The 16,722-nt window shown below is 39.7% G+C and overlaps 1 protein-coding gene across 1 annotated transcript; it reads left to right on the top strand.

Moving 5' to 3' along the window:
- Positions 1–6: 6 nt before the first annotated feature.
- On the top strand, positions 7–12,180 carry FAM199X (family with sequence similarity 199, X-linked). Its single transcript, XM_027645437.1, has 6 exons — positions 7–212; positions 3,004–3,223; positions 4,848–4,997; positions 5,324–5,485; positions 6,475–6,735; positions 7,638–12,180. The coding sequence occupies exons 1-6, from the start codon at positions 25–27 to the stop codon at positions 7,806–7,808; spliced, it is 1,152 nt and encodes a 383-aa protein (XP_027501238.1). The 5' UTR covers positions 7–24; the 3' UTR covers positions 7,809–12,180.
- The last annotated feature ends 4,542 nt before the right edge of the window (positions 12,181–16,722 follow it).

Genomic DNA, 16,722 nt, shown 5'->3' with positions numbered 1-16,722 from the left:
CGAGCCGCCCCCGCCCCCGCCGCCATGACCGAGGAGCCGTACGAGAAGTTCCTGGCCCCAGAGGAGCCGTGCCCGCTGCTCTCGCACCAGCACCCGCCGCGCGGCGGCAGCTTGAGCCTGAGCGAGGAGGGCTGCCTGGACGTCAGCGATTTCGGCTGCCAGCTCTCGTCCTGCCACCGCACCGACCCGCTGCACCGCTTCCACTCCAACAGGTGCGCCCGGGGGGTGCTGAGGGGCCTCAGGGCGGCTGCTGTCCCCGGGCTGGGCCGAACATCATTGCCCCGCTCCCCTGCCCGGTGCGAGCGGGTGTGACCGGGCTGAGGGTGCTCCTCACGCCCTGCTGGGTACCCTGCGCTTGGCTTAGTCGGGGTTCGGCTCGTCACGTTACAGCTGTCGATGTGAGCTGGGTCGTTCCTGAAAGATGTGTTTGTTGGTAGGATGACAGACTGGTTTGGGTTGGAAGGGACCCTAAAGATCATGTAGTTCCAACCCCCCCTGCCTTGGGCGGGGATACTTTCCACTGAGCCAGGTTACTCCAAGCCTCGTTCCTCTCCAAATGTCTTATTTTTTGAGATTTTTGGTCATTTTTGAGTGCTGCAGGATGGTCAGCTGCAGAGTGGTGTGCTTATAAGAGTTAAAAGCAGGCCTTGCATGGACACCAGGCAAACCTGTAGAGGTTCAGAATGAGTCAGGCAGCTTGGTGACTGCACCGACTCCTGCAGAAACATTTCAATCCCATGCTACTAATGATCGTCCAATTATTCAGCCTGTAATTTGTAGAAAAGATCTATTCAAAAAGTGCAAATACAGCTCTACAAAGAAATTCCAATTGTGCTTATAAAGTGAAAATCACAGTCCTGCTTTCCTGAGAACGTAATTCTGCTAATGCGTAGTATTAAACTTGAATGTGGAAATAGCTCTTTTTTTGAGAACAGTCTGTGAGATTTCAGTCACGAACATATGTGTGGGGTAGTTCTGGTTCCTGTTCCAGACTTGCAAGATACTTCTACTGATTATTAGTGTTTCTACTACACCATTATGAAGAGTATTTATGACTAATAAGATAATCTTTCAGTTGAATTTGTATGAAATCATGGAAATTGCACTTTGAAAGTATTGTTCACAAGGGCAAACTCTTAATTATAGCTTCTTAAATGATTCAGCACAAACAACCTTAATCAAATATGATATGTTTTTCTTGATAGGCTTCTTAAATTGTAAGACACAATTGTGATATGAGCAGTAAGAAATATTCTTAGCATATCTGTAAGATAAATGTTTGATAGTTGTTTTGTGAGTTTCTCTTTGTGTTGCTTTTCACTTCCCAAGTGTGTTACTTAGGTTTGCTCATTTTACAAATGCAGGTTTGTAACTCAGGCATCTTGAGGGGCTATCTCACTTCTTTGGGCAAGGACAAACACTCATTAAGCCATTGCAGATGCACAGCTCAATCTGTGCTGTTTGCATAAGGTTTCCTATTTTTTAATATTATGAGTAATTTTAATGTAGTTCCAACTTGTTGTAAGTCCAGTTCACCCCAGCAAGCCTGGCAGACCCCCCTGAGTATGAGAAGGTGAGGGCTGTCTGCCTGTACCTGGAGTATCTGCATAGTGGGGTGGTGGTAGAGCCCCTGCACCTCACTTTTTGTTTTGATGGGTCTGGAAACTTTGTCCGCTCTGTCTTTCCTTTCGTCAATATTTCATGAATTCTGTAACTGTAGTCATGCTGAGAAGTGTGCTGTGTCACCACACCCGTGCTCTGCTCTGTACCAATGGGCTGCCCTGCCCACAAAAGTCTGAACGGTGAAACACTGGATTTCTGTAAGGGATCCAGAAAGGGAGGGAGAGCAGGATCTCCTGAATCTGCTAAAAGAGGAGGTTTGGAAATGTCTTTAACGTTGGATAAATTCAGTGCTGGCCAAGTACATGTGGGAGTGAATCCATCACAAACATATTTAGCCAACCTGGTATGCAGCTTAAATAATGACAGTGAGGACCAGCCCTTCAGGGCGATGAGATTGCTTGGCTTTTGCAGTTGGATGGCAGAGGAGTGTTTTTCTAGTTAGCCAGGCTGAAGTGGACAGGCTGATGGAAAGGAGTTGATTGTGTGGGTTTGTGTGGTGCATTTTAGAAGCCCTTTTCAAATTGTTTTGGCCATATTGCAGTGCTGTGCTGACTCATATTTGTCTCGACCTACTTTTCACCAATATGTAAAATAAATCCAGATATGGAGACTGATTTCATGAGCTTGTTAAATTCTGACTTACTCTCATTAGAGCAAAAACCTGTTCTGTGAAAATTGAGTCCTCAATAGCTTTCCTTTAGCAACAGCATTAACTAGCTTTATAAATGAAATAATGAGGTGGAAAAAGTGTTTCGTTTTGGCATGGTAGCATTTTCACACAGGTCATTTTCCCATTTTGCACTGTTTTATTCCAACAGCATGTCCAATGTTTTTGACATTTGGAGTTGTGAATAATGAATCCATAATGTGTTTCCTTATTAAGCCTCAGTTTTGTGGGGGATTATCAGCCTAGAATTTCTTTTTGACTTCTATTTATCCTGATGTCTGATTGATTAACTTTTTAGTTCTGCTTATTTCAATTTACGTGAAAGTTTAAATATCCAAACATATGGAAAATTTTATTTTTAGATCAGTGTATTTTTAGAAATCCAACCAGCAGCAAAAAGAAACAATTCACATACTAGAGGAGTCGTGGCTCTGGGGTGGAAAGTGATAATATATTAAAATAAAGATGTAATTATACTAACTGTGTGTGGATTTTTACCTGGCCATTTTTGGCCTTGGGTTCCCTTTGGTGTTGTTTATGGACTTTAAAAAATATTTTAAACCAGAATACGTCAATTTCTATAATTATAACTTCAATAAAATCCATGTGTAATGCAAGCAAAGTGGAGATAGTTTTAAAGGGCTTAAAAGAATTTTTCAGGCCATGTGATGCCAACGTTTGCTGCTTTCTAATTGTTTTGTCATGTTTTGCAGGTGGAACTTGACATCCTGTGGAACCAGCGTGGCCAGCTCAGAGTGCAGTGAGGAGCTGTTCTCATCGGTTTCTGTTGGTGATCAGGATGACTGTTACTCTCTGTTGGATGACCAGGAGTTCACCTCTTTTGATTTGTTCCCCGAGGGCAGTGTCTGCAGTGATGTCTCTTCTTCTATCAGCACATACTGGGATTGGTCAGACAGTGAGTTTGAATGGCAGGTAAACTAGTTCCACTGTAAATGTAAAATTTTGTGTGGACTGTTACGTGCTGGGTTTAGTTGTAGTTGAAAAGCTGTCGGATAGAACAGAATATCCTGAGTTGGAAGGGACACACAAGGATCATCGAAATCCACTCCTGGCCCTGCACAGGACAGCCCCAGGAATCCCACCACGTGTCTGAGAGCATTGCCCAAACATTCCTTGAGCTGTGTCAGAGTTGATGCTGTGACCACTGCCCTGGGGAGCCTGTTCCAGTGCCCAACCACCCTCTAGATGAAGAACCTTTTCCTAATACCCAACCTAAGCCTCCCCTGACACAACTTCAGACCATTCCTTTGGATCTTGTCACTGGTCACCATAGAGAAGATATCAGTGCCTGCCTCTCCTCTTCCCCTTGTGAGGGAGCTGCAGACAGCTGTGATATCTCCCCACAGTCTCTTCTTCTCCAGGCTGAACAGACCAAATGACCTTCTCAGCATTTGTTTCTTTGTAACTACTGAGCATGGGAGCACATACCTGAATCTTGAGTGATAAAGAAGTGTTTTGTTTAGTTTTATTCCAGCCTTTTTAATCTGGACGAGTGAGTGAAGGTCATACTTTTAAATTTTGTTGTAAAGTTCAGTCAAAGCATGTAGAGTCCTAAGGGCACTATAAGAACTGAAAACTAAGAAGGCTCAGATCCTGTTCCAGAAGATGTAAATAAACTCAAGACGTGCTCTGAGATTAGCTCTGAATTTCTGACTGGTTTAGTCTAACTGCTGGTCTCTATTTATTGCAGAAGTTACAAGTGCATGTGTATAATGTGTGTAATGCAGCCTGTAGGAACGACTCAGGTTGGATCCCAAAGATTCAGAGCTTCGCTGAGCTGTGAAATTTTAATTGCTTGATAAACTTGGCAATTGTTTTGAAAAGAAGTAATTTCTTAAGCCTTAGTTAGCTGACAGCATGTTTGACTGGTAACTAGCTTTTTTATCACTCTTTGCTTTTTAAAACAAACTTTTCTTAAGAGACATACTTGATTGGACTTGTAAAATTTTGGAAAGACTTTTTTGCAGCTCTTTATGGTGTTATCTGGCAGAATCTGAGCATGAGTAATCCAACTGTCCCACTTCAACTGGAAGTGCATTCAGAAATCATGTGTCATGTATAAATGAAGCTAGCTGAAGTTCTGCAGTTGCTTCCAGGCAAATGACAGTAATTTTAATTGAATATTCTTGTGTAATTATGGGGTGTGGCATGAATTACAGACCGACTTTGAAATTATATTCCTTAAACTAGATTTATGCTTTGAAATGGGGGATTTAGATTTAAGTTTGGATTGTAATGGGCAATTTCCACTGACGGAAAAGGGAAGTAATTGAAATGCCACAGCATTCTACTGTTTTCTTATATGCAAATTTTTAAAAAGAATTGATAAGTAGAGAATAGTATGAATTGAGTTTGCTGCACTTGTTGTTTGTTGGAAGATTCGAGGGAGTTATGAGTAATTACAAAGAAGTTGTTAGAGTGCAGAGATAATCGAAGCTTTGCTAATTTGACAGTATGTTTTGAATGGTTAATAGAGTGATTTTACAATCTGCCTACTGTACTCTAAAGCTTTGTTCTTTCTCTTGCATGTTACAAGTTGCCTGGCAGCGACATTACTAGTGGGAGTGATGTGCTTTCTGATGTTATACCTAGTATCCCAAGCTCTCCCTGTCTGCTTCCGAAAAAGAAAAACAAGCATAGGAATCTTGATGAACTTCCGTGGAGTGCAATGACAAATGATGAACAGGTGACTTTTTTTTCCTGTGTGAGAACTGCAATGTGCAGAAGAACTTTCCATTAAAAGATACAACTTAAATGGCATTCTGATTGCTGTAGGTATAAATGCAGACCTATGCAGGACTGCTTGATTCTCAAAACTAAATCTTCTTGTCTTTTGGGTCCGTAAGAGGCAGTTTAATGCCTACTCAAGTTTTCACCCTGAGTTTTTAAGGATACTCAAGGCTAGAATAGTGATATTTGAGCATGTTTTATCCTGTTGGTCCTTCCTTTTTTTCTGTCTCTCATTTAGAATCAATGATACTTTAAAATGACCTGCCTCTCTTTTGATCCTAGGTTGAATATATTGAATACTTGAGTCGCAAAGTCAGTACAGAAATGGGCCTTCGAGAGCAACTTGATATTATTAAAATTATTGATCCTACTGCTCAGATCTCACCTACAGATAGTGAATTCATTATTGAATTGAACTGTCTCACAGATGAAAAACTGAAACAGGTGAGATAAAGTTTGTACATTTGACTTTGGGGTTTCAGCGTCTGATATGGCTTGGAAAATTGTATGGACTTGTGATCGATTTTTATACCTAATCATTAGATATAGAGATATACACTAGAGCACAATATTGTCAGTGAGGGAAACCTTTATATGAGACTGTGACTGTACATTTTCAGTATGTGTTAAGCCTAAGCTGGTGAGTGTGACCATCAGCTAGCTGAGGATCTTCATTTGCTCACTGAATATAAACTAGCATTTAAAACTCTAAAATATTGGGATTGGTTGGGGAAGACCATAAATTTCATGTAGAAAGGGAGATAAAAACGCATTTTAAAGATGTAACGGAATAGGAATTATAACAAAGAAGGGTACTTGACTGGTAGGGTAGGTACATCCCACTTCTTAGTCTTTGTACTGCTGTGATGTGTTGTTGGGAAGAGATGTAGTGTCCAAACAAGCTGAATTCCTCAGTGTTACTCTGTGATGAAAGTGAAGACTGAAACTGGAAAACATTCACTGCTTTTATGGGCTTGGCCTATTTCATATTTCAAGCATTTTTTAAGTATCATCTTACAGTAGAAAAGTACTGCTTTATTTACACCCATTTTTGTTTGAGTATACCTAGCAAAATAAAGGGGTTTGATACATTAAGTAAACAGCTCAGTTCAGTTGAACTTGACTGATGTTCCTGTTTGGTGTTGAAATAGTAACTAATGTAGTAGCAAACTTGAGGAGCAGGAGAGGAGAAAAAACCCCAAACCTTGCTACTTATTTTTGTTCCTTCTGTAGTGAAGCTAATTTTAACTTAGTTCTCTGAGTGACTGCCAGATGGCTTGGGATTTAAGCAGGCACAGCAAAATATTTTAAAAGTCTAACTGAATCGATCCAATAACTCGATCATTAACAGGCAAATTGTTTTTTCCACGGAAAGGAGCATCTCAGTGCAGTGTTTATCAAGCCTTAGTAATTTTGCTGCTTCCGTTCTACAGGTGAGGAACTACATCAAGGAGCACGGGCCTCGTCAGCGGTCAGCAAGGGAGAGCTGGAAGAGGAGCAGCTACAGCTGTGCGAGTACCAGTGGTGTGAGCGGTGCCAGTGCCAGCAGCAGCAGTGCCAGCATGGTCAGCTCAGCCAGCAGCAGCGGCTCCAGCGTCGCCAACTCCGCCTCAAACTCGAGTGCCAACATGAGTCGAGCGCACAGCGACAGTAACCTGTCCTCAAGTGCTGCAGAGAGAATCCGGGATTCAAAAGTAAAGTTTCTAATTATGTAAATCTGCGCTAAGCTGTCTTAACTCTTTAAGCTTGCTTATGTGATCTTACCTGGGATGTTTGTCCTGAAGGAACACAGTAACTGAGTTATCTAGATAAACCAGTGTTGACTGTTTGGTGTGACATGATCACGAGGAGTTAAAACTCGTGCTCTTGCCATAATTTCTCTCCTAAGAGAAAGCCTGATGTTTGTAGCAGATTTTTAATTCCTTTTGTTTAGAGTAATGTGAGTGGGCTTGAGTAAGGGTTTATGCATCTAACTTAAAAACACACACAGTTTAAAAAAAATAATTATTTAAGATTGATCACCCTAATCTAGGCATAATTTCTGGATAGTAAAGACCGTCTTGGTTGTGTTTTGTTTTTCTTTTGTGGTTTTTTTTTTTTTTCCAACTAAAAGTTTCATCAGGCTTTTTGAATCTTCTTCAGTTTATTCTTCCATGTCTCATGAGATTACGTGGTGAGGAGTGACCCACTGAGGTGTGTTCCATTTAAAGCAGTACTGTGGCACTTGTCGTGTCTCCATAATTTCAATATCAGGGGTGGAGGAGAGGAGCAGTTCTTGCTTGCTCTTCAACATCTTGGGTTTGTTAATGTAAGACTGTAACATTTCCCCAGCAGTAAAGATTCCTTCAATCAAAAATTCGACTGTGCAACATCCCAGGGTAATGTTGTGCCTCATAACTCAGATATGGTAAATGGGTCTTGATATTTTAATATCAGATACAATTTTGGATGACTGTTTACACCACCTCTAAGAATTCATATTAGTTATTTTTCAGAGATGTTATTTTTAGAGGTTAATTTATATTTGCCAGCTTTAGAAGTGTTTTCTAATCTACAGAACAAAATCTTATATTTTGTCTCTTCTTTATTTTGACAGAAACGTTCCAAGCAACGGAAACTACAGCAAAAGGCCTTACGGAAGAGACAGCTGAAAGAGCAGAGACAAGCTCGTAAAGAAAGACTGAGTGGATTATTTCTTAATGAAGAAGTGCTCTCTTTAAAAGTGACTGAGGAGGACCATGAAGGAGATGTGGATGTTTTAATGTGACAGGGGTGAATTTATCAGTGTTCTTTCTAAGCCTTAAATGTATTATCCTTATTGTTTACATATATTTCCTGACCAAATTTTGATTAGTGTTAACAATATAAACCAGATCTTTTCTCAAGTGTAATTTTGCTAAGAAGGTCTAAGTATTGAGTAACTTCAGCTTTTTGAGAGTAATTTTGCAACAAAGAATTCAGAAACTTAACTGTCTTCTGAAAAGCTGCTGAGTAAATACAATTTTAAGGAAATGGAACTTGGCTAATATGCTAACAACTTACAAGATTACAAGATTTAAGTCTAGGGGTGCTCTTGGATGACACAAAGCATGCATTACTATGCTTCAGCTTCTTTGTTTTTTTACAACTTAGAGTTAGTATCCCACTTGAGTTGTTCTGTCTTCCTTTCCCATTATTAGGAAGATTGTTTAGCATGAGGAAAAATCTTTCTATTCTGTGGGGCTTTCTTCAGTCTTGCTCTTGAATTGTACAAAATCAAAGTGATGTCATAAATTCTTTTCTAAAAGTTGTGATTTAACTCAAACTACACAGAAAACAAGAAGCAGGACTTCTAATGCAGGGAATCTGTAACAAATACTGCCTAATAATGTAGTTCTTAGGAACCAACTAGAATTAAAAAAAACCCCAAGAAGTGCAGGCTTAGTCTTCAGAAGCTGCTCAATATCTTAGGATTATCACTAATGGTTGACCAGTACATCCCTTCTATTTCTATGAAAAGATTACAATAAAAATGTCTTTATGCATTGAAAGTGCACTAATCTGCAATTAAGTTGTCTAGGACACTACTTAACAGTGGTTAAGAACTCTACTGGAAACAGAAGTGCAAACAAGTGGCACACAGCTTCAGTGCTTTTCTTCCCCAGAAGCACATCTAAATAGATTCATGTTGTTTACAGGAGAATTTCAATTAATGCAGCTGTGCTTTTTAATGGTATGTTAGGCTGAGGGTGTCTTCTGTGTGGGTCGTTACACCATGACATGTATCAGGATCTCCTTTTGTTGTCTATTGGCTTTTGAAATTTCTGTTGGTAAGAAAATGAGGTAAAATTGTGGCTTTCAGGTAGGGAAGTAAAAGTAGTTTTAACCTGTTTCCTAATTCTGACCATCTTTAAGATGTCTCTATTTTGGAACTACTTTTTACAGAACTCCTTCTCCCCTGCTGAGATAAAAACAATACTTCTAAATTTTAATGTGAAACTTAAAAGATTATAAAAATATTTTTGAATTCTGAATTTAGTAATTTTTTATTATCTTGATGCTTCATTGCTTTAATTTTGCTCTTGAATTAAGGAGTTGGGCAGTTCAGTGTGGCCACAGGTGTCTGTAATTGCACGATGTAGCCCAATCCTGCAGAATTGCATGGTCAGCTTTAAGACTGCTGACATTAATTTTGCATGTCCTGCACAGACTTATTAGCCCTGACAGGAGAAGTATTTTTCTTTCAGAAGTGGCTTTCCTTGTAGACTCAAAATAAACTGACCAGTAAAATATCTGAACAATGGCCTCTGAAAGAGTCAAACTAGTATGTGTAACTTTATTCACTCTTACTGCTGCTGTACAACAGGTGCCCAGACTTGTCCACTCACTGATTAAAAGCTGTGTAATGTCATTTTAAGCTCAAGTATTACCTATCCCATTTGGCCACTAACCAGAAGTGTCTGTTGCCTCTCGGTATTTCCTTGAAAGACAAAATTTAATTGCTGTCAATTCAGCTAGTTTCAGGGTGCAGTTTTAAACTCTTGCACGGTAATGGATGAATTCATCATGAAATATTTCACTGTGTGTACACTGTCGCAGTTCAGTACAACTTTTATTTTCTGCAATGACTTTCTAATGTGATTGCGTTTTTTTTTCTGAAGAAAAATGCACACAATACTGTAGAGAATGGACACTGAAGTGAATTGTAAGAAAGGTGCAATATCTCAGTGTGGTGGAGCATGAAAGTGTGTAACTTTTTTCTGTTTCAGCAGTTCTTCAGAGTTTAAAATGCCTCAGGTTTTTTTGAGAGAAGACGCCCTCATTTTGATGAGGTACAGTTTGTTTTGGTCACCTGTCTACTAGTTTCCAGGGATCATGAAATGAGGAGGGTAGTATTTCCACCTTGATCTTAGGTTGGGGATGTAAGTATAAATTAATCCAAGTGATTAAATGGGTCCAGTTTCTTGTCACATTGGATGAAAAGGTCCTGGGTGCCACAATAGCTGATAGTGGTGTGTTATCTCCAGCAGGTACTTCAATCACTTGTGTGACGGTAGAAATGAAAGAAGAGAGTGGATTTCCAGGGATTCCATGGTAGTAATTTATAGCTTTGTGATCTCATAGACCCAGGGTGCTTATAACATAAAAATACAAAACTCTGAATGTTCTGGTAAGAATGCAGAATAACATCTTGCCTGAATGTTCTTTGCCAAGTACTCAGAGATAAAATGTTGTCTTTGACCTCAGAGAATCAGGCCTGAAGTAGCTGTGGGATTCAAGAGTTCTCACATTTGGGGTTTTTTCCCTTTTGTTTTCTCATCCTCCATAGTTCTAGTGACATGCTCAATTTGTGGTGGGGGAGGTTTTTGGTCAGAATCCTGTCTTTCCCTGCTTTGTGCTCTGTGCTTACCCAGGAAGACCCCATCCCTGGAGGTGTTTAAAAGACACGTAAATGTGGCACTTAAGGGCGTGGTTTAGTGGTGGACTTGGCAATGTTAGACTTAAAGTTGGAATTGATGAACTTAAAAGGTCTTTTCCAATCTAAATGATTCTATGAATTTATGTTAAATACCCATGGCATTAATCAAACAGTTGGAATTTTAGTTAAACCTGGTCTTGCCAATTTAAATGTTGGCCATTGTGGTTACAGCTGTAGATTACTGGGTTCAGGTGAAGAGTAACAGACTGCTAAAATAATGCATTCTTATTAGTATGGTTTTTTGTTTTTGTTTTTTTTTTAAATCAAATCTCTGCTTTTTATTCACAGAGCACAAATGTCAAGCTTAAAAGTAACATAGAGGCACACAGGAAAAAGCTCAGAGTTATATGGTTCCATGGTACTGAAGCTGTGTATGTAGGAGCTTTGTACCCACTGCAATATGAATGTAATTAATTTACACTCTGTAAAGGTAACGGTTTGCTTCCATGGTAACTTTTTCTCTATAAAGGCTTAGAAGGAGCACTGAAAGTTTGATTGCAATAAGACTGTAAACAGTAGAGAACATTCTTTTCTAATATGATTTTAAATATGAGGAAGAAAGCTGCCTGACAAACCTGGTTGATTTCTGTGTGTGTTTCTAATGTCATCTTTTGTCTCTGTTAAGATATCTATTTTTTTTTTATCTGGGAAACTGATGAAAAGATGCTTACAGTATGCTCAGTATGGGGTACTTACTTGAAAGAGCAAGAAAATTCTTTGCAAGACTTTCCTGGGCCTAAATTTTGGTTCTCCTGTTGTGGTTTGAAACCTGTGAAGATCATTCTCTGGGGGAAAAAACCCAAACCAACCTGCTTGAACTTAAGTACATGCATTTACATCAGAATGCATATACAATATAGAAACATAAAAATGGCAGTATTTACTGTTCATCTATGCTGAATGGCCTGAAGCCATTTCTTTTCTCTTAACACTCTTTCAACTTTGAAATCAGCTGATGCATTGGTCTATAAATATTAATAAACCCAACTGTTTTGGGAGCTCTTACAGTTCATTCTTATAAGCCAGATTTTCATGGCAATTGTTGTTAGATTTATTGGTTTAATATTCTTAAGCTTACTGATCTTGCAGTTCTTGAGCATAGAAAAGTCAATATGCAGTTGTCCATTTAAGGATTGCAAAGATAGTTTATTAATCTGTCAAGGGCACATCCTAGTAATATTCAAAGCTTGTATATTTTGACTATTAACTCTGATGAATCATACTTGCATTCTCTCTCATCTGGCTAACTTTAAAACATTTCCAAATAAATTCTTCAGTGTAAAAAAAAAAAATTGTAATATTGAAGCCTTGAATATAGTTCATAACCAAAGCAAGGGGAAAGTGGGGGGTCTGGGTTTTTTTGTCTTTTTTTAGGGGGAGAGGTGAGGGTGTACATTAGAGTATATGGTATTGCTTAAATTGATTTTTTTTTTTTTTTCCCCCCGGTTCTCTGCTAATTGTAATGCTAAAATGCACTTTTGTATAGAAAACTGTTCTCTGTACATTCTGTATCTACTTTACACAATGTTTATAGAGATTTTTCTGAAGTTGTGAAGGATTTACTGAAAGCTCTGATGCTGTTGACTTCAAGATTTCCTTGTATTTGAAAACAGTTATGTGCATATTAAAGTACAGGTTGGAATTAAAATTGATGACATATAGCAAAGATATTCTGATGAAACTATGTGGTATCTTCTTCAGAGCAGGGGGATTTATATACAGGGCCTGCAGAGTCACTGTTCAGGCAGAAAGTACAAATAAAGTGGTGCATCTTATTGGTTCTTAGTGGCAGAAAGCAGACTGGCCCCTCCTTAACCAGAGCCATTTGTTATCCACAAAATCTGACAAGAATCGTGTCATAGGGAAACAATTCATTGTTGTGAATGATATAACCCAAGATCATGTACTTGAAGCTGCCTGTCCTTAGTTTTGGTCTCTGTGTGAGAGGATTTTTCCTGTGTATGCTCCACCCTGTGTAGCTGTGGGCACAGACAGTCTGATCACTGTTGTTACCAGCAGGAACTGAATCTGCTGCTGTCACCCTCAGTACCCACAGCCATCAAACCACCACCTGTCTTGGGATGTTTGAAATCCCTAATAAGACTTACAGGCTGCCAACCTGCCATGCTTTTACAGTTCACCATGCAAGCACCTGTGTGTCACTGCTGTAAATCCAGGTCTCATTTGCCATGGCAGAAGTGGGTGTGTGTGGGGATGCCAGAAGCTGCAGTGATGCACACCAGGACATGCAGCACCAGCAAGGACACGTCAGTGACAATGGCTTTGCAGCAGTGTTTCAGTGGGCTAGAGTGAGGACACTTGCCAGCCTGTATAATCTGTGCCCCTGAACCAAATTTGCCTTCTGCAGTACTAAAGTTTCAAGTGTAATATAACAAAAACTCCTTTTTCCCCTTGGAATCCAGCAGAAAAACCATGAAAACCTGGTAAGAGAATAGCTGGCATAGGGATGTATTCCTGTGTTCAGAAAGTCTCCTGCAGCATCTCAGGGATCTAAACTGCCTCATTCATCCCAACTAAGGCTCATCAAACACTTCTGGGAGTTGATTCTCATCAGAGAAGAACATCATGACAGAAGGTAAAATTGGGCAAGTGTTACTATCCTAGTGTCTGTAGATGTCAAGGGATGGTGAAGGACAGATGAGGGTTGAAATGCTGTGGATCACAGCAAGTCTTATCAAACTCTGAGAGATCTTTAATTGTTGTGGACGAAACTGCAGAAGCTATTGCTCTTGTGATGCTTTGCCTGCAGTTGGGCAGCCTGCTTGTGTGTTTTGGCTGTTTTCACCCAAAGGTGACTGACAGTACAGAATGTTTTGTAGAAAAAAACCCAAACTGAAATGTTTCCAAGGTCCTTGTGATGTTGCTTGTTGTAGAGGACTGACTGCTCCCTGGATAGCACCTGGAAGCTGCAGGGAAGCTGATGCTTATGCTTTCTGAATCACAGGTCCTGTTGCAGCAGTTCATTTCCAGGGCACCAGTTGCACAGGTGAGTTGTACCTCCTGGCAAACAGCTCCCTGTCTGTCAGTGAGGTCACTTGGGCATAACCAAACACAGCCTGTTATGGATCTCTTATTAGCCATCCTTAAACATTTCTTCATCATCTCTCAAGTCTATCCAGTTTCATTGCATTGAGAAGCTCTCAATGGCCAAAGGCTATCTAGGCACAAGCTAAACAAAGATTTCCACGCTGGCAAAACAAATTGATAAACTTCCTTTAATAAATTGACAGAGAAGGGTGTCATTGACTATGGGCTCGCTGTCATCAGTCCACTCTTACTGTACTGACCTGAACTATACACTTGATCCAAACATTTTCCAGTACAGAACTAGTTAGAATTTGGTTTCCTGAGATCCTTCGTATGAGCTCCTAAAGGTTCCGTGTCCTACTGGATAGAAACATTTTTTCACCTCCTTCCAGAACATTCATCCCTTGTAAATGGTTTCTCTGGTGCTGAAATGGAATTTAAGTCCAAATCCACATTTCTAAGCTGAAATCTCATTTCATGCTCTTTTCTAGATGCTGCAGTGACTGACACCTGGCAGCATCACTGGTGTAAAAACTTATTTCTGGTAATGTACAACACATTCCTGAGGTTTAAGCATGATAACTCATCGTGGCATTAGAGTCTTTCTAATCCTTCTTCAGTGGAAGTACCTGCTGTATTGCTATGAAGTTTCAAAGGAGGAAGATGTGTTGCCGTAGCTGATACTGGAGTTTGACACGGATTCTCACGGCAGGTGACTTGCCCCATCTGTTGTCACCAGAGGGAGCACTGTGGTCATTTACCGGCATTTTAGACTGCAACTGCCAACGTTTCTTTGCTACAAACGCTTTTCTTTATTCTTTAATGTCCTGTTAAAAGGATTTTAGGGGGATTTGCTTCTCCTCTTATGCTGTTTTTGAAGCAGGGATCTGTCTGCTAAGAGTCAGTTTTACAATAGTAACATTTCCAGTGACTTAGGAAAAAGTTGGCTTTTTCTGTTTGTGGCGACTGCTAATTCCTTCCTAGTCCTGCTGATTGCAGCTGAAAGGTGGAAGTGCACTCCTGCTTAGTGTTAACTTTTGTATGCTCTGTGTTGCTGCTTTACGTTTCCTGGTCTCTGTTTTGAATTCAACCTTCCTCAATGGGGGCTGAGGATTTTGCACTTGAAAATATTAGATGATGATAGAAAACAAGCAGCCAGCTTGTAATGTGCTGAGTCTCATAATGTAGATATGTCTGTCCCTGGGAGGCAGGGAGAAAAGATGTAGCTTGACTATCTTTATTTTTTTGAATAATAACCTCTGAATTGGGCTTCCTTGGAGCAAAGGAAAGTACTGCTTGAAAGGGAGCTTTCTGGAGTGTCTTTTTTCCTGCTCAGTCTGATGGTTGTTGCAGTGGTGCCAAGTTCAAAACAGCACTATAATGTCTGTATAGATGCCTCTGTAACGTGGCACCTGTGAAGGCACACACTTCCAACTCACATTCTCTCAAGTAGCGGATTCTAAAGTCATTAATTGTAGGATAGCTTCCCTAGGGAAACCATGTGCTTAAACCTTGAAAGGAGGGAATAAAGTCTTAAATCATGGTCAAAGGGTAAAGAGCTTTAAAATGTGGCAGACAGCTGTTTATGTGTCCATAGCTCCTGTTTTTCTTGTCACCTGGTTCCTGTCTATACTTCCTGAGGACAGTAAGTTGTGAGCACAACATAGCAGTTCATCATAAGAGTTGCTGAAAATATATATTTAATTCATTATAGACCATTCTAGTTATTTAGGTAATTCTCATTTAGTGATATTTGTTTCCTTTCTTAGTTGGTTAAAAGACAGTTGATTTAGTCCTTGCTTTCTTTGTCCAGTGTAGAAATAAATAGATTAGTCAGAGGGTTTTGTTTTACCTTCCATTGTGCTTAGTATGGGCAAAAGAAAAGCTGAGTTCACCTTAATAGCTGGTCAATTTTCGACTTCTTCCAGATATAGTTTAGATAATTTTGTAGGTTTGATGTCTCCTGCATTTAAGAGATATCTAAAGATGTAATGCATCATTTAGGATCTTGAGGAGCACTGGAAGTATGCAAGAACTGTTAATGATGGGTGTGTGCTTTGAGCAATAAATGCTCCCCATGTAGGACAGGTCTGTGTGTGTCCAGACATCCTGTACCTGACCTTTTCCCAAAGCCAGAGCACAGTGGTGTGTTCAGTGTCTGGCTGGTACTTTCTGGCAGGAGCAGTGTGAGCTGCTTAGAAGTTAATATAGATTATTTTGGCCTAGGATCTCATAAGTCTTGGGTGGTTCTACTTGGCAACTCTTCTCTGCTCTTCTAGAACACAGACCAGCTTGGGGACCTCTCCACCCCATCCCCTCGTTAACTGCTGAGCAGAGCAAAACCAGTGTGTGTTGGGAGAGTCCAAAATCTTGTGATTATGGTGCTATGTGGCTTTCACCACACAGTCACGAGAATATTATATTCAACTAATGACACTAAAGCTGAGCAAATGTCATGTATTTATTTCATGTTCTTTAAATCATGAAATATTTTTTGAATCAAAATCTTTGATATTCAGCCAGCTCTGCTTTGCAATATTCCCTCTCTGGTAGTACAGGGATCCAGAGCCTATCATGTCTAGGGGTTGGCACAGTCTTCTACCCTCTGTAGGGTGGAAATGATCACTCCAGCAACAATTTATATTGACAGATTACACAGACAGATAAAAAGGTGCATGAGTCTATGTGAGTATTTAATTTCACTAAATTCAAAGTGAGGAGAAAAGCACTATGGTGCTTTTTGTTTGAAAGAACTTTTTTCTGCTTAATTTTTAAATAAGGTGAATTTATTTACCAAATAGAAAGTATTCACAGTGTGTATTTGACTTATAAACATGTTGCTCCACAAATCCATGCACTTCCTCCTGAAACAATTTAGATCATAAAACTGTTTGTAGAAGTTACAAATGTTAGCCAAGCAAAAATGAAGCAGTCTAAAGTCTTAGCACAAACCCATTTGTGGACTGATAAACCCATTTGCAGACTGATAAAATGAGTGTAATTTATGGTCGAGATACCTTATTGGCATATGTATTAAAGTTCAGGGATATGTCTATTTTTCTTAGTATTGCATTAGCTGTAATTTCTATGTAATGCTTCAATTCATTTATATATTTGCACAACAGACTATCAGATAAAAAAGTGCCAAAATGTGTATAAGGAGGTCATCACTTTA

Source organism: Corapipo altera, unplaced genomic scaffold (genome assembly GCF_003945725.1).
Source record: "Corapipo altera isolate COAL_440 unplaced genomic scaffold, ASM394572v1 65, whole genome shotgun sequence".
Lineage (NCBI taxonomy): Eukaryota > Metazoa > Chordata > Aves > Passeriformes > Pipridae > Corapipo > Corapipo altera.
Note: the sequence above shows the minus strand (reverse complement) of the source record. Positions and strands in the feature narration are given on the sequence as shown.